At 43.2% G+C, this 26,680-nt stretch overlaps 1 protein-coding gene across 4 annotated transcripts in view; it reads right to left on the bottom strand.

The window, feature by feature from the left end:
- The window catches only part of LOC306935277 (protein TANC1-like), a gene marked incomplete at its 3' end in the record, with an annotated part of 154,030 nt that overhangs the window by 86,114 nt on the left and 41,236 nt on the right, over positions 1-26,680 (bottom strand). For 2 of the 4 annotated variants that reach the window (XM_079518248.1, XM_079518245.1), the window contains exons 3-4: positions 25,389-25,595; positions 10,922-11,026 (exon numbers count right to left, since the gene is read on the bottom strand). In XM_079518248.1, the coding sequence (XP_079374374.1) occupies positions 10,922-11,026; positions 25,389-25,595 (312 nt within the window). The remainder of the gene's footprint in view (positions 1-10,921; positions 11,027-25,388; positions 25,596-26,680) is intronic. The other 2 variants (XM_079518246.1, XM_079518247.1) reach the window with 2 other exon arrangements.

The raw sequence follows: 26,680 nt of genomic DNA, 5'->3' as shown, positions 1-26,680 counted from the left end.
GGTCACAACGTGTCCTTGAGTGAGTTCCAAATGGCCCCGTACAGGTGTGCAACTCTTGAGAGTGTACAAATGGAAGCATTTGTACACTCTCAGAGTTATGGGTGTCCTTGAAATTAAAAAGTTTGAGAACCACTGCACACTAAATGGAACAGAGCCTTAATTAGTACCATCTATATCTATCACCTTATTCTGTGTGCATAGAGCCCATTTAGCATTCTTGACACAAACAGGAAATACGCTTGGATTACATTTTGACATGGACTGTGTTCATATGCAAACAGTTAATTTACCTTTGCTAATGGAAATGGGAACTTGTTATCATTCACAAACAAGTTTGCAGTCCAGTTAGTTGGGGCGAATGACATATTCTGTGTGCCAAAAGAAATTGGGGTCAGAGCACTGTGTCGAGCACTGGCTGTTATAATGATGCAGCTGCCAGGCCAGCCTGACAGCTGGTAGCATTTATTAGCCGTAAAGCACCTGTAATGACAACAAATATGCACATTAAGTTTGACGTGCACTGTCCTTATATCATTTCTATGACAACAAATCACAGTTAATCAGAGAGACATGCACGGGTAGTGGGGAGAGAGAGTGACACTCCTCCTCATTACTAAGCCGCAAATAAAACCAACGGAGAGCTGTGTGAACATTTTAGTTTTTGCTCATCGTGTAATTGTTATTCAATGTCGTGAATTTTCGTTTGCGCCGCGGTGCCATCCACATTCCATAACAATAATGAACCATATCCAGAAATCTTCTGTATGCATAGGGCTCTGCATTAGGTTGAAAAACAACACCCTGCCCATAAAATCAACATCATACAGAGAGAGATTTTCTTTTAAAGGAATTGCCTATTCTTTGTTTGTTCAGTCCACTTCATCATTTTCCTGGGGGTTCAACACCTTCAAGACTTATAAAGATGCTTGCTTCATGCCTTTTTAAATGTCAGGTTTATGCTTCTGCTGACAGTCTCAATATGAGGTGGAATGTTTCTCACGCTTCATGCAGGCAGCGGGGCGCAGACAGAGTTACCAAGGGATAAAGTCCTGATAGAGTTGGCAAATAAAGACGCACCGAGTGGAAATCTGTTATGAGCTCCAAAAGCCGGGCCCCAGACAAGTGCTTTAACTGTCCTATAAAATTAATAACAGAAGCGGAGGTACGCCTGACCTTTCTGAACCCACCAATGAATGCTGAATGTATCCGAATTGTGTGACACTAAACTATACTGTAAAAGGAGTGTTGATTCATAGTGCAATGCCTGTAAACAATATACTGTACCTGATAGGTGAGATTGTACCGCTAGCTACCAAAGGAGAGGGCTACATAGTACATACAGTTGGGTGCCACCGATATTGTCCCTTATCATTTGACCCATTTTGACCTGACCTCAACATTTAAAAAAATCCTTCTAAATCCTCCAGTTTTCTGAAATAAATATTTTCTCGATTTTTCAAAAATAGCAGACCTACAAGCTCGTAGCGCGCCACTCGGTGGCGCGCTATGAGCTTGTAGATCTGCTATTTTTCAATAGCTAAATTATAACAATGTTTAAAACACCAAAAGGGGTTCCCGCCCAAAATGGGTTAACTGTCCTTTTGCGCAGATCACGCAAACCTCAGCAAAAAGAAAAGGACAATATTGATGGCCTCCAATTGTACCTCTGTGAACCTTCTCAACATTGGTACTCCCTGGCCAGCAGATGCATGTAAATACAGCATAGAATTTAGTGTCAACGCTGAGACTCAACTAGTAGTACAAGCACTGTTGGTGATCTATGGATCAATCACTAGAACAGATTCTCCCCCAAAGTCTAAAAAGGTTCTCTGTCCAGTTTGTTTCCCCACATTCTAAAAAGGCACCCTGTCCATTGTGTTGGACAGGGCCTGTAGTACAATTCAGCTCATATTCGGTAGGCTTCTTCCTAACCTATTTCCATTTGTTGAAAACACTCGTATCTTGTACAAATGAGCCTATCAATCAGCAGAATGGTCTACTGTCGTGGAGAGAGAGACTCATCAATTAGGACTGGGCGATATGGACAAAATCCAATATGACATTTGAACAAAATACCTTGATATTGATATTGTGATCATAATATTATGATGAAAATACAATTGCAATAATAGCAGCTCTACAACTAGCAAACACAAACTGCTGTATGTATCTGGTTGGGAGACAATATTATTTGCTACAGGACATCTCAAGTAGAACATCCCAGGCAGAGAATTAGTTCCCACTGCCGTTACATACCTGATTAGTTCTGTACATCACACACTAGCCTGGAGATATGGAAACATAGAACTAACTGGAGCTGGAACCACTTTGCTATTCTAATAATAGTGGAGGGCAATGGGGTTTACAAACAAAACAAAAAACATCATTAGCTACAACGTCAGGAAGTTTACGAGCAGGTGTGAAGCGGACGGAGGAATGGAAGTGGGCGGAGGAAGAAGAGAAACACGAGGAGAAGAAAGAAGGTAGGGAGAGGAGGACAAGAGGAGCATTGCCAACAGACCGGCCCTGTGGAGCAGTCTGCCGAGGAAAATGATGCAGCCAGCGCTCATTAGCAGCTGGACTTCCATTACCCCGACGCTGGAGCGCATCTAATGAATGCTTGAGGAGCCATCCATATCAAGAAAGAGTTCAGGAGTGCTGGTGGGGGTGACGTGCCTCCCTGAAACATGCAGAGCGATTTTTATTACACATTCCACAGCTGGAACATCTAGAGAATCTTTTTACAGGAGTTGTCTTACAGATTGAGAGGGTGAGACCGACCGAGAGGTTGGGCAGTTAAATACTGTCAGAGGGGAGACCTAAACGGAGGCGCTGGAGGTAGTGGGCAAAGCGCTGTACATCCACATGTCAGACAAACAACAGCCTGTAACAGCACGGTAAAGGGCGGTGGTCATCATTCGATGTCTGGAATTGCCACGTAACGATTATTGTTGCCGTTACGGCTGCCACAGATGGCAATTCCTGAATAGCTAGAGCGATTTGGCAGAGCTAAAGATGCTTCATGGAGTCATTCAGCCCTGTGACAGGGACACAGCAGTTTGTGTTGTAGATATCCCAGCAGATGAGCAGCAGAGATTGATGAAGCCTCATCCTTTTAACAAGAGGATAGACAAACAAGCGCACAAAGAGGCAGCCTTGTCGCTGTTGATTAAAAGAGGACAGCAACAAAGGGGCTCAAGATCCCATACATTTGGGATTCAACTATCACACTGCCACAGCAAACAATAATTAAAGCCTGTCTGTCTCTGTCTTTTTGAAAAGCAGACATACATTGTTTTCTACAGTGGGGCTTGATTACACAATTGCGTTGAGTCCTGATTATAGTAAATGCTGCTTCATTTTAAAGCTGCTTTGTGCCGTTCAACACCACTGGGTGCAATGTTTGTTGGGTGAATATGCTCTGGTTATTGAATATGTAATTACTAAGGTTTCTGAGAACAGAATGGATATTTCAATCTGCTAAAACAGTAATATCCTTTGGGTTCATTTACTGAGGATTTGACTGTGTTCAAACTGAAACAAGCTATATGAAGATAGCCTGCATTTATCTCACTCATGACTGCTTAGTCTTGGTTTAGCTGTGGCCAATTAAAAGTTTCAGATCTCAGTAATGACATATTTTAGCCAGTAATATCATATAACAGTTGCAAAGTGCTCCCGTCAAGGCCGATTTTTTTTTCTCCCCAGAGCCCCATCGGTGGCCATGAAATCCTGATTCTGATCACTTACTTCTGTCTAATGAGTGACTCTCAGGAAATGAGAACTGGGTCACGGAGGAGGTTAAATTAACACAAAACAGTCCAATCGCATACAGATGGCCACGCACACTTTGATAATAGAAGGCTGGGCCTTTGAAAGAATGTGGCGTGCATCTCTAACCCAACTATGTTTAGGTACAGTACACAATAAAGAAGGGCCAATATCCTGAATTAACTTTAATTCACTTATACACACAATGTTTCAGTCACATTGACCTTCATCAGGCATTCTGAGAGTGCACTAATGGCTTGGTTACATTTCGGCCTCATAGGAATACAGTAGCCTACTACAATTAACTGTCTTGTTAAGAAATGTAAACAAAACATTCACACCTCTCTCTCACAGCTACAACAGACATTGGCTCGATGTTCAATTAGTACGATATAGTAACATTTAAGGTGGCCTTACACTAGCCGATTTTTTTCAATCTGAAATCTGATAGCACCACACACTACAGGATAATCGGAGCGGGGCAGAGCAAATATCAAACATTCTTGATGTTGATCGGGCCGATCCCGATCGCGCTTTGAGCGGTCAGGCACCCCCCGAGCGTAAAAAATGCCTGATTATCGGCTAGTGTAAGGCCACCTTTAGTTAGGTTGCTCACCAGCGCAATCACACATAAAATAGTTTTCTCATGCTCACCTTCTACAAATCAAGGAAATAATCACATGCTCAGCATTACAGAATGCCATACGTCTCTAGTAATGACAAGGTATCTCCAAAAATGTATTGGAGATTGTCATATATAGAGAATACGAATGCTCATAGCAAAATGTTTAGACAGCTTGTATTTTAGCTTTGTATTTAAACATCACTTCATTTCAATGTCTTGATTGCAGCTAGCTTTTTTAAATCGACAATAGCCAGTGATTCAATGTCAAAAGTTCAAAACCATTATGATATGAAGCGCCCACTGCAGCTACAGTATGACGTGGGGAGAACAGAACATTATGACGGCAAGAGAAGAGAGACCCACGGTTCCCCTCTGATTGACAGAAACAGAGTTTAGAGACCCACGGTTCCCCTCTGATTGACAGAAACAGAGTTTAGAGACCCACGGTTCCCCTCTGATTGACAGAAACAGAGTTTAGAGACCCACGGTTCCCCTCTGATTGACAGAAACAGAGTTTAGAGACCCACGGTTCCCCTCTGATTGACAGAAACAGAGTTTAGAGACCAACCACAGCCGCTGTCTGTCGTAAACGCGCTCCCGCACTAACACACATACAGTATGCAGCTACATACATAGTACATACAGTACGCACACGCATGCACACACACATGCAAACCACTGGCATGCAAGAAACTGTATCCTTTTTCAAAGACGGAGCAAAGTGAGATGCTCTGTGCCCCGACAGACCGACACATTTCTTTTCTTAGTCTCCAGCCCATCGTGAGTGTTCAGTAATAGAGAGCATTAGAAAGCTGACGGCCCAACCCAAAATCCAAACGGGAAACAACTGATTACTGAATATATTTAGACATCCACGATGGGGCTCTAACCATGTGTCTGGGGGCCGTCAAATGAAGCACAAAAGCAGCACACAGCATGAGACCATGTTTGGAATGACAATGAGGGATTTAGACACATTGGTGTGTGTAAACTGTTCAGACAAACATCAAACAAACAAAAAGCCTTGTTGGTTGCACTCAAGATTGTTAACACTATCTATCCATCCATCTATCCATCCATTCATCGCGGTGGTGAATGACGTGAAGCCTGACATGAAACAAGACTCTTCTTCAGGACCCCTCAGTCAGAACAGACATGGCCAGGGGTCTAAATGTCACCGGGTTCTCATGCAACCGCGCTTCCAATGGATATTCCGGCTCAGATTCCTGGTGGCATTCCGGCGTTGTGTCGACATTCCACACTGACTGACACCGACCTTGTTGTAACACACTCCAATGTCACAATCGTCCCTCACGTCTGTGCTGGGGATTTTTCTTTTGGTCAAGTGGGAGAGCAACACCAAGGCACTCATTGTTGCTAAAAGAATGCTGGAATGGACACACACCCTTTGCTGTCATCATGAGACCCATATGACACCTCATTCATACCAACGAGCCCTGTTCATGTAAGGGCCTTATACCCATTACAACCTACATACAAATCTTAAGTAGCTAGCATGCAGCTCCAGTATGTAAATGTAAATGTACTAGTACTAGGGCATTCACTTCTAGTCATTTGTACTAGTTGACTAGTTGCCTAGTTTACTAGTCGATCTAGTCGACTAGTTGTTTAACTACCTACTGTATTATGTTAAAAAAAAATAAGAGTAAAAAGTGTTTTTTGTACATTGGTGACTATAACTATAATGTACCTGATCTTGAGGCCTACAAAATCAGGATTTTTCTTATCAAAGTACCAACAAGGTTGACTAGTGGATTTACTAGTCGACTAGTTGCTTAATGCCCTAACTAGTACGAGAGAGAGAGAGAGAGAGAGTTGGTCTCTATGCTACAGTATGTCCCATCTTCCGGGCTCCCCTCTTCTTTTCTTTTTCCTGAAAGTAACAAAAACGATGGAGCTTGCACAAAAACTGATTTCACCCACATTTTACACCAGTAGACTGAGATGTGACAAATAGGCCAGTTAATCTAAGCTAAAAAGGGGCGTGACCAAAAAGAAGATGCAATAGTAATCGTTCAAGGTTTTTTATGATCCTTAGGGCATCCAGATAACAATAAAAAATGTGAATGAAATATTTAGTACATGGTAAATTCAGGGGTTGAAAGTTGGGGTACCATTAACAACCTATATAGTGTAAGGCAAAATGTCATTATGCTCTTTTTCTCGTTGTTTGCTCTTTCTTGCACTCCTTATTCTATCCCTTTGTTTTGGGTAAAAAAAAGTTCATTCTGATTGTGAGAGGGAGAGAGAGAGAGAGCATTTAAAAAGGTCATTACCCAGCTATATACATGGGTCTTACACCGACAGCTGTGCTGGTAACAATTAGCTTTAATTTAGTCTTTTTTTCACGCAGCGCCTAAATGAACGTGATTTGATGCCATTAGTGAAATAAGTTGGCTAATGCATCACGCCGCCGTTATTTCTCAGCAGAACACTTCACCACCCCTTACCGAGCGGTGATGGAGGAGAAAGCTGGCCAGAGGAGGCAAGATAGCATTCAGAGTAATGTTTTAGTGTATCTGATTTAGTACTATAAAGTAAATTAAACGACGATGAGGCCACGTAAAACTGTGCAGCGACTGTTTTTAGTCAACTGAAATAGTCTATATTCTAGGGGTGGGAATTATCGATTAAATGATAATCGATACGTTTTGATAACCTTATCGATCGATTAACCGGTTAGTTGAAAAGCAGCATTTATTTATTGACATAAGGCATATTATATTCCTTAATCAAATATTAATTTGACCATTTGAGATACAGGGTCAGGCAATGGCGTCTTTGTATGAGGAATACAATGAAATAAAAAATGCTTGGTGGGGGACCAAGCATTAGATTTAATTGAAGAACTTCTTATTAATCGATTAGTGATTAACTATTACATTTAGTATATTCACAAAGTTGAATTATCGTATTAATCGCAAGACAGAACTTGCATTGGTTATTTCTGTCATATATACTATGTGTGAGCACTCTGTTAGAGAACATGACCTCAAATATAATGGTTATTTCTGTCATATATACTATGTGTGAGCACTCTGTTAGAGAACATGACCTCATATATAATGGTTATTTCTGTCATATATACTATGTGTGAGCACTCTGTTAGAGAACATGACCTCATATATAATGGTTATTTCTGTCATATATACTATGTGTGAGCACTCTGTTAGAGAACATGACCTCATATATAATGGTTATTTCTGTCATATATACTATGTGTGAGCACTCTGTTAGAGAACATGACCTCATATATAATGGTTATTTCTGTCATATATACTATGTGTGAGCACTCTGTTAGAGAACATGACCTCAAATATATTGGTTATTTCTGTCATATATACTATGTGTGAGCACTCTGTTAGAGAACATGACCTCATATATACTATGTGTGAGCTGCACTCTGTTAGAGAACATGACCTCATATATACTATGTGTGAGCACTCTGTTAGAGAACATGACCTCATATATACTATGTGTGAGCTGCACTCTGTTAGAGAACATGACCTCATATATACTATGTGTGAGCACTCTGTTAGAGAACATGACCTCATATATACTATGTGTGAGGCAGCACTCTGTTAGAGAACATGACCTCATATATACTATGTGTGAGCACTCTGTTAGAGAACATGACCTCATATATACTATGTGTGAGGCAGCACTCTGTTAGAGAACATGACCTCATATATACTATGTGTGAGCACTCTGTTAGAGAACATGACCTCATATATACTATGTGTGAGCACTCTGTTAGAGAACATGACCTCATATATACTATGTGTGAGGCAGCACTCTGTTAGAGAACATGACCTCATATATACTATGTGTGAGCACTCTGTTAGAGAACATGACCTCATATATACTATGTGTGAGCACTCTGTTAGAGAACATGACCTCATATATACTATGTGTGAGCACTCTGTTAGAGAACATGACCTCATATATACTATGTGTGAGCACTCTGTTAGAGAACATGACCTCAAATATATTAACGCACAAATCTCACATAAGGCTTCAATCTGTGATGTCACCTAGCTGCTCAATGACTAACTGCTACTAACACACGTTTCTCTGGATACGAGCATCTGCTAAATGCCTAAATTGTAAATTGTTGCAATTGTAATTAGAGACTGACATTCATTTCAGCACTAACAATTTGGGACTGGGAAACCTTCCCTAAAATTACCCTGGCTTCTGGCCCTGAATCCCCCCAGTCAGTCTCGCCCCCACAGTCGGCAGATCCAGAGATATTCTCTTGATTGCATCATCAAAAAGGTTCTTGGCCATAAGACTATTTCCGAGATAATAAAAATAACATAATGTAAATTGTATTTCCAGTACTCGTGCGTGCTTGGCACCGCGGAGGTCAGATGGCTTTGCTCCCCTGGGTCTGGGGCGGGCAAAGTGATGCATGTAGGCTAGCCCCAGCTATGTGTATAGGTCTGCTCCATCAGCTGAGGCATAATTTTAGACTGGGGATGAAATCCTAGAGGAGACTCCGTGGAACAGGCAGGGTTAAAACAACCATGGCGGAGAGGGCCCTTCTGTAAACACACGTCAGATATACGATGTGTGTCTGGGGATAATGCGGGCAGATATGCAGCTATGAAGGCACAGTGTATGTAAGTGAATGTGCATGCAACGTGTGCCTGTGTGTGTGTGTGTGTGTGTGTGTGTGTGTGTGTGTGTGTGTGTGTGTGTGTGTGTGTGTGTGTGTGTGTGTGTGTGTGTGTGTGTGTAAACATGTTTCACAGGGGTCATGAGACCTGCTGGGAGAGGCTAACTGGGGAGGTATGATGAAAATGTAGACAGAGAGGAGGGTCAGAGAGGGTTTGGGCTGAAACCGTGGCAGGTTTATTTTAGGACTTGCTTGATGTCATTGAGCCCAGAACTGACCCCAGTCCCCACGTTTCCCCCCCCACGTTCCAAAAGATTTTGATTTGTTCCGTTGGTTCTGAAACCTTCTTGATAAATTCCAACCAGGGTAGAAGCCTAGTGTAATGTGTGCAGAGAAACCTGACGTGCAAGAGCTGAAGCCGATTCTGGAAAAAACTAATCTTCAGTTTCCTGAAAAACCTATGTTTCTATGTCAGTGGTTCTCAAACTTTTTCATGTCAAGGAGGAGCCCCACAATGTATTATGTATTTGGCCGCCGACCCCCATCTCAGAATATTTTGTTAAAACCGTTTGCTGTGAAAGAATATATTCAAAGATTTGCACTCATTTTCACAATTTTCTAAACAGCAGTACTACAAGCTCATAACTGCTATTTTCTAATAGCCAGTTTAAAATAATGGTTAAAGTGGTTAAAAGCCACGGCGACAAAGTTGCGTTCCAGCAGAATGAATGGGCTAGTCTGAGAGCTAGCTCATAATATCAGCTATCAGTGGCTGTGTCAGGACGCCGGCTGGCACAAGGCAGTGTTTTCAGATGGCGCCCGCCCTCCGCCGGTAGCCCCCCTTCTAAGCCTCGACGCCGCTCTGTGCCAGCTCAGTGTCGGACGCGCCCCTCCTGCTCTGGTATGTAACAGTCGGTCGTGATTGAAACCACTGAGATACCTCTGACTCTGCAATGTGAGCCGGGTCTACAATGAGGGGGTACCTCGCCGAGTTGCCTTTTTGCTAAAGATAACGCAACCCACAACTTCAGTTAAGCCTATGGGAGGAATTCAACCCCGCCCTGTTCTGCTGAAAATCAAAACAGAGCACTTAGTGGAACATTACCCCTACACACACAAACACATGGGACTCGACACGGGAGCGAATAGGCTACAATAACAATGAAGACAACTGGCACGTGCGCGCACACACACACACACACACACACACACACACACACACACACACACACACACACACACACACACACACACACACACACACACACACACACACACACACACACACACACACACACACACACACACACACACACACACACACACACACACACACACACACACAATGAATAAAGAAAGTAAGTGTTGTTCTAAATTAATCTCCTCAACCTCTCTCTATCTCATATCCTATTTCCCGAGCAAACCAAGCTAGCACGTTCTTACAATCTCACGCTGGGGAAAAGTGTTTCATCTTCAATCTAAACATGCACTTAAGCATAAACAGGGAGAACAGCGTTTACTTGACAGACTTGCATGCTTGAACACGACTCCAATAGGCATAGATACTTGCATAGACTGTGGCTGCTCACTTTGTGTAACAACAAACTCCTACGCCTGACCCCATAAATACAAAAGCTCACATTCTAAAACATACAAATACGCACACAGCTGTGTAGGCAGGTCACAGGAGGAAGGTGATGTTTACACACACACACACACACACACACACACACACACACACACACACACACACACACACACACACACACACACACACACACACACACACACACACACACACACACACACACACACACACACACACACACACACACACTGCACACACACTGCACACACACAGTAAGTACTGTAAGCCAACTCACCATTATGGGCAGAATCCTTGTTATCAGCAACCTTCCTCAATGCTGAGACGATGGCATCGGGAGGAACTCGCGGACTCTCCACATACTTCGGCTTCCTTATTGGTCCTGCCAGTGCCAGCCACAGATACAGAGGGAATGAGAGAGACAGAGACAGCAAGAGAGTGTGTGAACAAGTGAGCGAGAATGAGAGAGAGCGAGAGAGAGAGAGAGGGAAAGACAGAGAGAGAAAGAGAGAGCAGAGAAAAAGAAAGAGAGAGTTCTGGCTGGATTAACGTGTTCCAGATGGGATTGGAGATGAGACGCGGCAGCGTCCTAGTGGGACAGGCTTTGGCGGCACTCCGTGGCGCACGCGTGCACGCACACACACACACACACACACACACACACACACACACACACACACACACACACACACACACACACGCGCACAAGCACAAACACACACACATACCCCCCCCCAGGCAGCTCTCTGCGCTGATAGCAGCTCTGCTTTGTCTGATAGCCCAGAGAATCATCCGACTGCATGGAGGCTCATAGTAAAAAATATTGCTAACCAGCTTGGGGAATGTAAACTACAGCAGGAAACCACAGCAATTAGCCTCTTAGCGAACTTTAAATGTCTGTGTGCATGCATGCGTTCATGGGTTTGCCTGTGTGTGTGTGTGTGTGTGTGTGTGTGTGTGTGTGTGTGTGTGTGTGTGTGTGTGTGTGTGTGTGTGTGTGTGTGTGAATACAGAGAGAGCTTTTGTAATGTTTGCATTGCAGTGCCTTGTAAGAGTATCCTCCTCCTGCTGTCAGGAGAAGAGGAGCTGTGGATGAATCGAGGTCCAAGAGTGAGTCAGGTGATCTATCTGGGACAGGACAGGAGATGACTCCTGAGTTTCTCTCCAGCGGGTTAGCGATCCTAGTGCACTGCCTTCCATTGCACTGCACGGGATTAGAATGATCCTGAAGCTTTACAAAGTATGTGATAGCTCACCGCACTGTTTTTTTTTCTGTCTGTGGGAGTGTGTTGAAAGCAAAACCTTAATTAACAAACCTCTCTGACATAATACATTTTTTAAAGTGATCACTTTTTTTTAACTGCAGTCCAAATAAGTTATGCAAGATAATACATAATACAGTATATAGATAAATACTAGTAAATAATGCTTTTCCTTTGAATGATGGAAAACGTCTACAAATCACAAAAGCAGAGGGACGGCCTAATGGGTTCCGGGCATAAAATATAAATAAAAATAAAACGTTCTAAAAAATACAAAACAGTGGAGAATAATCTAAAAATAGGAGGTTGAATAAAGTCCAAGTTCCATAAGTCCAGATAGCAGAGCTCCACCCCCCCGGTTCTGCTCTGGCCCTGACCTACTGTAACCCAATCCAACTCTCCTCCTCCAGTCTCCTGTAATCAGATGGCTGGATGTGTAACCCCAGCCATAACATAAAGATTAGATGGGAGAGGACAGATAGCTATTTCCCATTACCACATCCTAATGTAGCACAGCACCAAACCCACTAGTACACGTACACACACACACACACACACACACACACACACACACACACACACACACACACACACACACACACACACACACACACACACACACACACACACACACACACACACACACACACACACACACACACACACACACACACACACACACACACACTGCACACACACACACCTCAGCCCAACAGCTGTGATCTTGGCCCGAGATACCATTAGGATACAGGGTTAGAAGAGTGAACGGGATGGTGGTGTAGTGGCAGCGTTTTGGCGGGTGTTAGCACGACATGCCAGGCATGAGAGTGGAGAGTCAAGCTCAGCTTGATGCACACTGCCATCTATGGATGTCGCTGTTGAAATGCACAGTGATGGGTGCAGCTCTCCATGACCTGATGCCATGACACTGTTGAAATCCACAGTGATGGGTGCAGCTCTCCATGACCTAATGCCATGACACTGTTGAAATCCACAGTGATGGGTGCAGCTCTCCATGACCTGATGCCATGACACTGTTGAAATCCACAGTGATGGGTGCAGCTCTCCATGACCTGATGCCATGACACTGTTGAAATCCATAGTGATGGGTGCAGCTCTCCATGACCTGATGATATGACACTGTTGAAATGCACAGTGATGGGTGCAGCTCTCCATGACCTGATGCCATGACAAACATGTGATGATCACGTCTAAGCTGGTTCCTTGTATGAGCCTGAGAATAAGTCCCTCTGCACACGTTCTGTACGCCACCTTTCTGTCCTTCTAAAAGCCAATTCTTCTCGTGTAGCCTGGAGCAAACCTGTGAGATGCAATGTTCAAAAGATGGATTCAAAGAGCAAAGTAGTCCATTAAGAGGGATAAAGTGCCCAGACTAGAAAGTGATTAAGTGTTAAAAGAAATACGCATGCCACGCACGCACACACGCGCGCACACGCACACACACGCACGCACGCACACACTTTGTCCAAGACCTGAATCGCTATCAAACATTGATTCTTAAGACCACTCTAAAACCCATCTGATGTCTGTCAGGATGGGTGTCCGTGCAGTAGTAGAGGAACCAGCACAGCCTCCAGCCAGTTGGCCAAATCAGCCTGACAGTCAGATACGGTAAGTTTGCGCTGAAAACCTCCATTCATCTGCAGGATAGTCAGGCACAACCCATTAGCCGGTCATACAGACCCCATTATAGTGCAACTACATGAGAACAGAGGGGGCTGTGTGCGAGACACACTTAAGTCCAGGTAAACATCTCATAACAATTGCACATTGACGAATATGTTCACTTGACTGCAAGTATTTCATCTGAAAACAAGAGGGCGTGTGGTGTGAGTAATCTAAGCCATATGCTCAAATTCAGATTCGGCTTACACAAGGCACTAAAGAGGAATTCACACAGGATACGCACATGCAATAACAAACACATGGCTGGTTATCAGGGAGAGATTCTCCTGAATTCCCCTCTAGGGATCAATGAAGGTTTATCTAGGGAATCATGTGAATCCCCACGGGGAGGCTGTAGGGCCTTCGTCCTCCCTGCTGACAGGTGCCGCCCCAGCCCGTAAGATTACGTGCAATATCACCCTCCCTGACCAGCTTCCCTCCTCCGAACACGGGCCAATTGTGTTCATGTAGACGCTCGACAAAGAGGTGGATTTGAACCCATAGGCACCACTGTGCCAAATTACAATCTTTAACAGGCATGAAAAGGGGGGGGGGGGGTGTCAATGGTGTCACAAACCTGAAGGACAAAGGGAGGGGAGCAGAGGTTACACATGCTCAAACGCTTCTGTAATTTCCTTAGACTTCAGGCTGCATAATCTAGAACGTAAAATCCATTCTGTGTGCGCATCGTGTCTTCTGCCTACAATTAAAGACCTTGGCTGGCGTGCACAGTGAGCTCAGTAGTCGCTCATTCAACCTTATTAGTTCCTTGAGTTCAGCCAAGACTCTTGAAGAACCATGAGGGAAGGAGGGAAACAATATGATCTAGATTAGAATGAACAACAATCTCACATTATTAATATATAATGGACGACCTCCCCACCGCTCTCTCTACCTTCGACGGCCTCATGAAAGATGTTCCCCCAGCTATCAGTTTAGTATTCACATTGCCAGGACCACATTGACTTAGGTTTAGGTTTATTTAGGTTTATTTATTTAGCACATAGCTAAAGAAATAGACAATACATATCAATGAGCAAAAATACAATGCAAGGAAAGGAAAGGAAGAAGACAGCTGGCTTATTTGGAATCCTTTCCTGTATGGAAGACGTCATTGATTAAGCAGATTAAAAGTTCATCAAGAACAATACAAAAGACTACAAATTGACAAAGGGAGCAGCTGTGCAATAAAGAAATAAAAACACAGAGACTGCACAAAATGTGGAAATTAACAATACAAAAGAAAACACAAAAGAAAATATAACACATCAAACTAAATCATGTAATCTACAGAGCGGAAGAAATAAGATATTTCTTTAGATGTTTCTTGAATATTGGCAAGGATAATAGAAGCAAATCCCAACAAATTAAAATGCATGAGGCCCCCCGTTTTTTATTATTTGATTGTATTCTTTATACTGTACATGCCCCACACAGAGGACAAATAAGGATTATCACAACATGACGTCTTCCCAAAAGCAACTCTGAACTCCTCAAAGCTAGGAAAAGGCGGCATAATGCTTGAAACTTATCATCAACTGAACACAGAGAGAGAGAGAGGAGAGAGAGAGAGAGAGAGAGAGAGAGAGAGAGAGAGAGAGAGACAGAGACAGAGACAGAGACAGAGACAGAGACAGAGACAGAGACAGAGACAGAGACAGAGACAGAGACAGAGACATACGTACGTACATACGCACATAGGGCTGGAAAAACAACAAAACTATGTCACTGATGACAGAGGACAAATAAGCCAGGTTTCTCATCAATGGGCCACTGGGTGGATTTAAAAAGCTCATTATAGGCATATAAAAACAAGACAGGACACACTCCTTTCTTGTTATATGCCAAGTGAAATGTTGCCACTATTCTACTAATCTGTCTGCATTGTTTCAGCAGCGGGCTCTTTAGTCCAAGGAAAAACCCTAACCTTTTTTTTATTTATCAAGAAAAGAAAAGAAAAGAAAAGAAAAGAAAAGAAAAGAAAAGAAAAGAAAAGAAAAGAAAAGAAAAGAAAAGGTGACATGAGTGATGGGAACAGAGATAGAGAGAGAGAGAGAGAGAGAGGGAGAGGGAGGGGGGTCTCGGGGGAAGAGCAGGTTGACGAGATGTGACTGCAGTGGTGAGGATGCTCTGCATATTGGCTAGTTCAAGACTCCATGACCACTGTGAGCTGTCAACCAGCAGACGCACGTGCACGCACGCACGCACGCACGCACGCACGCACGCACGCACGCACGCACACAGTATACCTGTGGACAAACGCTAATGACGTCCAGCTGATGTCAATCACACAGATGCGAGGGGAAAAAAGGAGGATTGTTCATGTACGGGAGATGATCAAGGAGTTCTTCCAACATTCTTCCACGTGGACCCTTGACTTCTTCACATTTCAACTCTTCAATGGGACACAGAGTGTCCTCTGTGCGCTAACAACGCCGACAATACCCTCCTTTATGCACCCAAATGTCATTCCACATCTAAAAAGTGAAACGTAATGTATTCAGGCATAAGAGAATGTTGAAATGGATTCCCAAATCGAGTGCAACATAACTATTACCAGTTAGTCATAATTCACTGGCTGTCTCTTGGGGAACATATGAAAGTACCCCATCTTCTTATTATGAGCTAAACCTCATCTTTTTAAGCAAATGCGTCTTTTTTTAATTACATTTCTAAAATAGTTGAGACATGGTATTAATTATACTTATTCGTTGCCTCATACATTGGCATGACAGAGTGTAAAATTAACCATAATTATGAATGCAAATTTGTATTTTATTGCCTATTCATAGACTGGGCTTTATTATCCAGTTTTCTCATGCAATTTCCAAATGTACCACTGTGAGAGATTCATTATCCTTTCAACAAACACTATGCCTGATGGCCGTGTGCCGTTTCACACATGCTGTTCTTCTGTATGTGCAGCTATGAATTATCCACTGATCTCTAAGAAGAACATGGTCATGCATTTTCTAAAGATGAGCTCAAGCTCAAACATCTTAACATAAAGCTAGATGGTCGTAATCCTATACATCGACATGAGAGACACCACCAGAGAATGAACCATCCACCTCAACAGTGTTCCAAATCTACTGGGAGCACTGGTAAAGAGTATAAAACAAACGTTTCGGTTTAGCGATGGTCATTGAGGCGGTGGGCCAGTTGGGGATTCACAGAGGATGAGAAAGGGGATTGCACGTGATAAGAAGCCAATGTGTACTGAAGTGAAGAATTGAATAGAACTTCGCACTTCGAATGGCAGCCTCCATCAGGGCTCTTTTAAGATGGGTCCTCTGCAGCATCACAAGGCCTTTTAAAGCTCAGCGCTGCAGAGAGGCATCAATATCCACCAGGGAGTTGTGGCTCTGCTGCGAGTACCCCAGAGGGGACTTTGGGAGAGCGGCAGAATGCACATCAAAATGTGACGCCACTGGGGTTGAAGAGAGACTCAACTACTCTTGTTTTAAAGAGTGAGGTGTTTCGTAGATCGCTCTGGCAGTTTTATGAAAATGTTGTATCATTTTGGTCATTGCATCTGTAACTTGAAAGGGAAATTAAAAACTATTCAGCGGGGATAATAAAGGTAATATTATTACTGAGAGAAATGAGTGTGGAAATGAGTCACACAGCCAGGGTGATGAAAAGATTCCTATCACAATCACTCATGTGAAATAAGTATGTCTAGATTTCTTTTGCTTCAGTTCAAGTATAAACTGTTCTTTGAAATCACATTGCCATGGAAATCCCAGCCATATTCACCAAACCTGCCATTTGATTACTTAGTAAGTCCACTTTTCACAGTCAGTTTGCACTCCACACCACAGACGTTTACCACTGCACAAGGACTTACACAGACAGACAGTTAAAACAGGGATGGGGTATGTATTCCTTCATTGTTCCCAGTAGGAACGGTGCCCGATGGGCACAGGTCTAGTTCACATTAATGAATGGCTGCACTTTAATTATTAGATGTGATGAAAAACAGCTGTGGCGAAACCATTAGTACTTCATCAAGTTCTATTAACCATGACATGACTTTCCTACGATTCTACATTGATATGAATATGGATCTTTGTCACACTGCCTATTGTGTTAATATCCGTCTTCAAGCTTTGCTCAGAGAAACATTTCCAATATTTGGTATTCATGAATTCCCGTAGCTTCGCCAAATCAATAACCCGGCAGGCATAGCTATTGTATTAAAAATCCAATTATTGCCAATTCTGATATTTTGTTCTAGAAAAGGTGTCTCTCTGGCATATCAAAATGGGAAAAAGGTCAGTAACCAACATGAACCTCTGGCTCGAGATGGTTTATTTTCTCGATGCATTAAATGATCAAAAAGGGCGTTTCAAGTGACCATAGGGCCATTTGTGTCTCCATTTCTATCTTCCTCATGACCTCTCTTGAGTCCTTCTATTTGAGGTGTTTCTGGGGGAGTCCTTCTATTTGAGGTGTTTCTGGGGGAGGCTAAGCTGACATCTATGTATGTGGTAGCCCTTCATCCTGGCCGATAATGGAGGTAGTTCATCATCACTCATGGATGCCAGCCAAGGAACGTTCGACTGAACCGATACCAGCCACAAAGGAAAAGATAAGCAACAAGGAGATCTATGTATCAACCCATTGTGAGCAAAAAAATAATTCCACCCGATCCAACTTGCAAACACAGCTGGCTCCGGCTAGCCAAGGACTGTGGAGTAGGCGGGGGGTGGCGGGGGAGGTTCACTGAATTTTCCTTGAGGTTGAGAATGACTTACTAAGTGGAAGCATCCGCACTGTGTTCCACCACAGCAGGATGGCATCCAGTCTAATAGCATTAACAGCAGGGTCACCTCCACGCCTGGATGGCCAACAGGACGTTTGGGGGGGCATTTTCAAATCCTCTGGACAGAGATATCAGTCTAAAGCACTGAGCTGTGTTCTCTTTCACTGATGTGCACATCTGCTCGGGTGACAGATAAATATAATCAGCCTTTGAACCAAAGGGAGCCGAAGCCCCTATCCAACCCCCCATCAAAGTATGAAAGTTGAAATTATTTCCACGTGAAATGGTCTACCCGAGACCTGATCTTCCCCACGCCTCATGGCATATATACACCAATTAAAATGACAAGCAGCCCATGGTAGCAATAAATATTATATGAACTGCCGTTTTATGCTCCTTTGAAGGCAGACAGGGAGGGATATATAGGGCTAATTGTTGCCCACGTGACTTGAGAATGGTCACATCAGTGGTGGATGTGTTACCCACATGAACTATAGTGTCCCTATTCAGGGAATTCCATAACAGGTGAACATTCTGCAAACATTTTAACATTTGCCAAAAATAGGCAAATATTTGTTTTAAAAAATTGCATATTTACAAGCCCATAATGGATCGCGTTGCAGGCAGCATATGTATATAGATATGGTTTAAGTGGGTAGTTCAGCAACCCATGTCCATTCGCTTAGTGGAAATTCATAGATACTTACACAGAACTGACAGCGGCACTGTTACGGGTCTCATCTCATACACAGGCAGGGTGATTGTAAATATGCGAATATATCGTTAAAGGGAAATTATAGGCTTTTCTGAAGCCTATAAGACCAAACAGTCTCGACAGGGGAGCCGTCATTTCCAAAGCACACCATAGAGCTTATATAGCAGTGCGACCTTGAGGAGGACAGACGCTATTAATTCCACTGGGTAGCACAGTGACCTGTCATGACCAGACGGGGTCACTGTGGAGTTGCCCAAGAGAGTAGAGACCAACGCTGGGAGTACAGATGTGGGGAGCAGCAGCACTATATCCCGAGATATCAGAGAAAGGTGCTTCTTAAAGCTCATCTTGGGACCAGTTTGATGTGTCCCCCACCTATAATTGAGGTTCAGGTTTTGGACAAGCTACACTGACCCCTGGCCCTATGCTACGGAGAAACTTATCTTGGACAATTATAGACAACATTCCTCTAGTATCCTCCCCTCCTTTTTGGGGCCTTGTGTGGACTCAACTGTAAAGGCTGGGTCCTGTTCAACACATGTCAGGGGGCTGTGTTTGATGGTTAAGCTCTGGGCTTAGCTGATCAAAGTTGTGGCAGCCTACAGCGTCGGGGCCTGTGTGGCTTGGGCATCCGTCACACTCCTAATTAACTCAATGTTTCTCTGTTGTCCCCCTGTGAAGTTTTCAGGAAAAGAACACCCATTAAGTCAGGGGGGCCTTCCACAACGCTGTACATTATCCAATCTGTCAGGAAATAAGGCCGGGCCGCAAAATGCGTTTGCAGGCGCGGAAACCACATCCTGTCAGTGTGCCCGTGCAGGGGTGGCTGGGGAGGAAGGTAATACGGATAGATAGGTTGGCGAGTAGAAATCAACCAATCACCAGGTGATTGTGGATGGTGGTCATGCCCTGGGACCTTTTTCTACAGGATTGTAGTCACTGCAACTCTGGATGCATTCAAGCTGCTTGGATCACACATACACTCAAACAAAACAGTAAGTATAACAATGGCAAGATGCTGTGTCACACCATGTGTGGCAGCGGTGGCCGAACGGATTGCGGAGCGGTCTTGATACCGGAAGGTCGCCAGTTCGAATCAGCGGTCCGACACGTTAAAATTACCACCGCTGAAGTGCCCTTGAGCAAGGCATTGAACCACTACCATGAAATGTTCTATGAGCAGGGCCTGGCTGGAAACAACTTCTTGAGCTTAGCCCAGATACCCTGGGTAAATATAGTAACTTTGCTTTACCATGTATTCCAGGCTGAAAGATAAACACGCATGTGCGTGCGCATAAAAACAAAACACACATGGCCGTGATGCGTTTTACAGTAAAAGGGAGTGACTGTGCGGCGTCTGCTTGCGTCTATGGTTTGAGCAAGAGAAAGCACAGCAAGGCCTGAGCAGGAGAAAGCACAGCACTGACTGCAGCCCGAGTTGTTTTCGTCAGAGAGCCGAGACATTTCCTGGAGTATGTGTTTATTAAGCGGAGGTGTGATCTCTCTCCCTGCGGGTTTTCACACTCACCTGCGAGGACAGTGGAACAGTGCCTACAGTCGACCCCTCCTTCCCCTCCCCCGAGGACAGTGGAACAGTGCCTACAGTCGACCCCTCCTTCCCCTTCCCCTCCCCCCAAGCCTCGACTGCCCTTCCTGCCTTGTACGTCCGGCCGTCATCCTATCTTGTCAAGTCTGTCCCTGCCCCCCCCCCCCTCTTCTCTGCCCGAGTGCACCCTGATGGGAGTGAGTGCTCCCTCATGAGAATGCACCTTTAATGAGTGTTCCTTCATTTCTCTCTCCGGGGGCCTTTCCACCTTCACACACCCTTCCCTCTTCCCTTCCTAGTCCACCTCTCTATATACACACCATCCTCCTCCCCTCCCTGTCACTGTAAATGTGCATTTCATCAATGTTCACTTAGATGAGTTCTAACACAGTCGTTGCAAATAACAATAATGTGTGTTGTGAATATGTGTTTAACTTGACTGTGCACTGCAGGTGAACCCAAATGGCATTGAGATAAGAATCCGACCTCTGTCTACTTGACAGCTTTCTGTAGCTGAATGTTGAAATGGTTTCTTCTCCATTCAAAATAAGCTCAAATTAATGTGAAAATTGTGAATCCAGTTGGACCGGCTCAAAATAACATGAACATGAACTTGGACAGGCCAAGTAGACCTACAACATCCCAAACCATACCAGATGCTTCACCGTGTATGGCCCAAACCTACACTTCAACACATCTTACACTAAAGGACAGATCAAAGCCTCTGCCACTCTAAACAAAGGCGAGATAGCCCCCAGATGACTCCCAGATGTGAGAGGGAGCCGAGTGACCACTTAAAAGATTTCTACCCTCTTTGCTAAGTCTTGAGAATCAGAATACAAAAGGCTCAGGTTGAAACAAGTGGAGATACAACCCGTGCCCTCTGCTTTGAAGACGGAGCGCCCCATAGCTGCCGATGAGCGACATTCTCAACATGGCGAAGAAGAGAGCGAGCCAGGAAGGACTGATAATTAGATACAGCATAAACACATGCCCATTATTTAAGGGCCAATAAAGTCCGGCCGTCGCGTGGGCCGCCATCCTCACGGAAGCTGACCAAATAACTAAGCAGTGGTGGAAAAAGTACTCGCATTTTTTACTTAAGTAAAAGCATCAATACTGCAATCTAGAAATACTCTGTTACAAGTAAAAGTCCGGAAATTCAAGAGTATTGGCTTAAAAATTTACATAAAGTACCAAAAGTAAAAGTACTCATCATTGTGCAGACTGTCCAATTTAAAGTTTTCAAATGTATAATACTAATTTTAAAATAGCAGATCTACAAGCTCACAATGCATCACGATACGACACATTGTGAGCTTGTAGATCTACTATTTTCAAATGCCCAAACTATACTCTGAAATGTATATAAGGCTGAAGTGGTTCATGTATGTGTTGTAATAATATTGTAAATCTACAAAGTAACTAGTAACTTAAGTTTTCAAATAAATGTAGTGGAGTAAAATAATTTGTCTCTGAGATGTAGTGGAGTAGAAGTAAAAGTACTGGCAAATGTAAATACTCAAGTAATGTATAAATACCTCAAACATTTTACTTAAGTACAGTACACAGTACAACTAAGTAAATGTACTTAGTTACTTTACAACACTGCAAATAAGACAAACAAAACCCCTGAAACATGGTGTTTACATGAAGTCTTCCATCTGTAGGGGAAACAGGATGGTCTCGCGCTGTCCTTTATAATCACTATATTTTGTCTCCAACTATTTTGTCTAGCACAGTATATTTGGTATTTTCCAAGGTTGATAACTAACCAGAGCAGTTTGACATGTGTCTGAAAACGCTAGGCTGAAAGCAACAGTGTTTTAGGGCTAAGAGGGGATTGTCAATCATGGAATGCTGTCAGATGTTCAACGCTGACACAATAGCACCTGAAGGTAGACAGGAAACTTCACTTTAACAGGAAGTCCACAGAGACAGATACAGTCCCGGCATGGGATTAAGTGTTGAAAAAGCTTCACAAAGTGCTCACAGCACTCTGAGCTTGATGGCAGATACAGGGTCTATGGTGTGGAATAGAAAATGCATTATGCATTCTGAGCATAAAGTGAGGAGTTTGTTGAATTATGATGTAGAGGATGCGCCTTGGGATGTCTCACTTCACTTGAGGGTTTTGTTAAATATAAAACCGTTGAAATAGGGAGTCTGAGGCTACATCCACACTAATGTGTTTTCATTTTAAAACACATTCTAAAATGAAAAGTCCCATAATACATACTTAAAACGCATATTACATCTGATACCATTGACAACACAACGTATTATGACCCTTCCTGGTGATGTATAGGGGCGCGTTCGGTAGGGTTTTGGCTTATTTGAGCGTCATCTTCCTGCCTACATGTAGGCTAGTAGGATGCTAGGCTACTTGGTTGCCAGTCTGTAGTTCGTAAGTTTGCTTGTCAGTGACGCTGGTGTGTACACTGTCACTGCAGTACACCATCTTCCATCTCTCTACTATCTTTGACTTGTCACATCTCTTCTACCATATGGCTCTGGATCGCCGGTGGTATTATTATTATTATTCGCCTTTAGAAAATGTTCGGTGGTCTGATCCGATAGCCGCCTCCCCTCCCCTCACGTCAAAACAGTTCTCAGTTTACATCTTACTTGACGAGAAGACATGTGGACATATCCTTATGGAACCAGGGAGAGAGGGAAAAACACCACAAGAGTGACGAGTGATCAGTCAAACATGTGTTCTCTCCGCAGTCAGCTGACACCCAAATCAAAGAAACCATACAGTGTGTATTTAATTATTTGATATCTCCGACAGTCAACGGACTGCGAGGCTACAATGGAAGCATAATTCTGACGGCCCGCGGTGGAACGGACAAGTTAGGGCATAAAACGGACAGGGCAGACCCATTACTGTTGTGGATCAAGGTTATGTTATTTTGTCATCTGACACCCAAACCATACAGTGTTTATTTAATTATTTTATATCTACAATGGTATATGTCTGGAAAATGTAGCCTAGCAGCCTACTACTATAGCCTACTAGCCTACTGGAAGGCAGGAAAATGGCAACCAGAATAACCCGTTCTGAGCGAAACTCCTCCCTGATCCCTGGCACTATAGGCTAGTCCCTACTTTTTGTTGTTGCTCTTTCCACATGTGGACATCAAAATACATTTGCCTCCTGCACAAAAGCAGTAGTAGCATTGTAAAACTAACTGAAGAATAACTGCTAGCATGGACAACAAAAAATTCAAACTTTGTTTTCTCCGGGTCATATGATAGGGACGGGGAATCAGGGAAGGCCACATTGTGACTGATTATAAACCCAATCAGAAAGTGAACGTGGGTGTGTCGGTGTCATCATTTAAGAGGTCTCCGTTCTCGCCCATCCAGATTAAAATGCAATGTATAAACTCACAAAAACAACAAGGTGCAACAAAACGTCAGCAGCGTTTTGAAATGTCTCGGTTTTAGGGGTTCAAAAGATGAGTAGTGTGTGGACACACGATGCTGCAAGCATTGTAAGAGTTATGTGTTTTAAAACAAAAATGCATTAGTGTGGATGAAGAGCTAAGGAGAGTTCAGGCGAGGCTGAGGGAGTGAGGTGGTGTTACAGTATGTACAGTTGCAGAGCTTAAAAGCCCCTACACACCAAACACACTTGAAGTATGTACATACTACAAGTGTATACAAGTGTATACAAGTGTATACATACTAACGTTGTTGAGAGATCAGCCTGGTCAGATGCCGGGTGTTAACAGAATCGCTTATGCGCACATTTTGTACACACCGCAATAGTACAGTTGTGCACCTGCATGAGAGGAAATAAGGTGAAATAATTCTCCATGCTAGGGCGTAGCAGTAGTCTGCAGTCTTGAATCAAAAGCTCAAGCAGCATTGGGAACAAAAAATAAAAAGACTCAAGCAAATCCTATGTGCTCAGGATAGGAAGTAAGAATTGAGAATATTAGACCGAAGCAGAAGAGAGGGGTAAATTATTTGCTTTGGCTAAACAAGGCTCAACAGCCAACCAGAGAGCTCTACTTCCCCTCTCGGCAGTTGTTCTTGAGGGTCAGGTGAGAGACCAATGCAGACGTCTCACTACCACAGATAGCCGTGCACATTCCACAACCAAATGACAATACCTGGAATCGTGTGCTGTGTGTGTATGTACAATCAATGGGTTGTCGGTGAAAAGAAAATATATACTTTGCCCTTTGCTCTGATAAAGAACATGCCATGATAAATCAGAGCTAGTGGAGCAATGCTATACTAATTGTGCAGACATATTTTCTTTTTTTCCCCCCTTCCTTTTAATTTTCTTTTTTTAACCATAATTTCAAAGCCAACCTAGACATGGGGGGGGGGGGGGTCTTTTGGTTTCAAATGGATCATGAAGGGTATCAGATCTTTTTCACTTGCTCTGCCTCATCTGTTGCCACATTCACTCCAGGTTTCTGAGGTGCCGCTTGTGAAACCCAGTGTCCCGGTTAGGATAGTGAGCGATGTTACAGTTGGGTGCCACCGATATTGTCCCTTATCATTTGACCCATTTAGGCCTGACCTCAACATTTTAAAAAATCCTTCTAAAGCTTGTAGATCTGCTATTTTTCAATAGCTAAATTATAACAATGTTTAAAACACCAAAAGGGGTTCCCGCCCAAAATGGGTTAACTGTCCTTTTGCGCAGATCACGCAAACCTCAGCAAAAAGAAAAGGACAATATCGACGGCCTCCAACTGTATATAGTTTGTAATTGAAAGGTGGGAGATGTTAATAGACAGGTACCTGGTGATCTTTTGCTAGCACGTAAAGGCATCATGTAGGACTGTCGCGGCAGGAGAGGTGAAGAGGGCAGGGACATGGACACCCCCTTGGCCAGACTCAGCCTGAACACATCATCGTGGGAGTAAGGGTGAGCACTGCCGGGCTCATGGGGCTGAGGGATTACCTCAGGGCCTTTCCTCGGGGCATAGTGGCTGTGGACGTCACCTGCTGAAGAGAAATGGGAGAACTTTTAGTATGTGATATCACTTACAATTATATCAAATCAACTTTGCATTGACACGGGCTTGTGAAAGGTCGCGGTAAACTTTATTGTCCACAAGGGAAATTTGTCTTGGGCTTTCACCCCTGCTGCAGCCACTCACAATTGATTGATTGATTGAAAATTGTATTAACAGTTTGCAGAATTACAGTACATTTCAAGCACAAACTCAATACAAAGGCTGTTAACTGTGAGTGGACGACCCAATTAAGCATTACACTTGTTTACAACAGGGTCCACCATGTTCAATTCATCAAAACATTTAGAGACGTACAAATAGACACTTCTATATAGACAAAGAACAGTACAGGAATTCATCCTAATGGAGGTAAAAAGGGAAAAGAAACATACAGTGAGGGGAAAGGGGGGGGGGGGGGGGGGGATTCAGATTTCAATGACAAACAAAATACAATACAACATTATACAAGTGCACACATAGTGTGGAAAATCTAACCTCTTACAGTCACTGCTGTTTCAGAGCTTCGTTCAACATTTTAGTTGATGCCGGTACACACGATTTTTTAAACCTGATGTACTTGCACTTCGGTTCGTTGTACCTTCTCCCAGAGGGCAGAAGTACAAATTCAAATTTAATGGGTAACATCACTGACAATTTTTTTAGCCTGTTTTAATATAGCCTGCTCATAAATTGACAATGAAGGTGAAAGTTAAGACTGGATTATATAAACTCATTATTCAATATTAAAAAATATATTACTTCTTTGTGCTTCGCTGAGATAAACCCAGCTATGAGAAATTGGTATGTGGATATGGGAATTCACTATATGCCTTTCTTAGACTTTTGTGTGGTGCAAGTTGCTTAATACAATATTTAGATATTTGATATTCATTTGGATCAGACACGTCCTCTTCCTAAAAAAGCCCATTCAATTTCAAATTCCATGTTAACCATGAGTCATGACATATTGAAAACACACGTCCCTGTTTTCAATGAGTCTAACATGGTTAACATGAAGCTTGAAGTCTGATCAAATGAATATCAAATAGCTTGAATATCAAATCAAGCAATTTA

The sequence above is a fragment of the Electrona antarctica genome (genome assembly GCF_951216825.1).
Source record: "Electrona antarctica genome assembly, chromosome: 13".
Classification (NCBI taxonomy): domain Eukaryota; kingdom Metazoa; phylum Chordata; class Actinopteri; order Myctophiformes; family Myctophidae; genus Electrona; species Electrona antarctica.
This window is presented reverse-complemented; position numbering and strand designations above follow the sequence as displayed.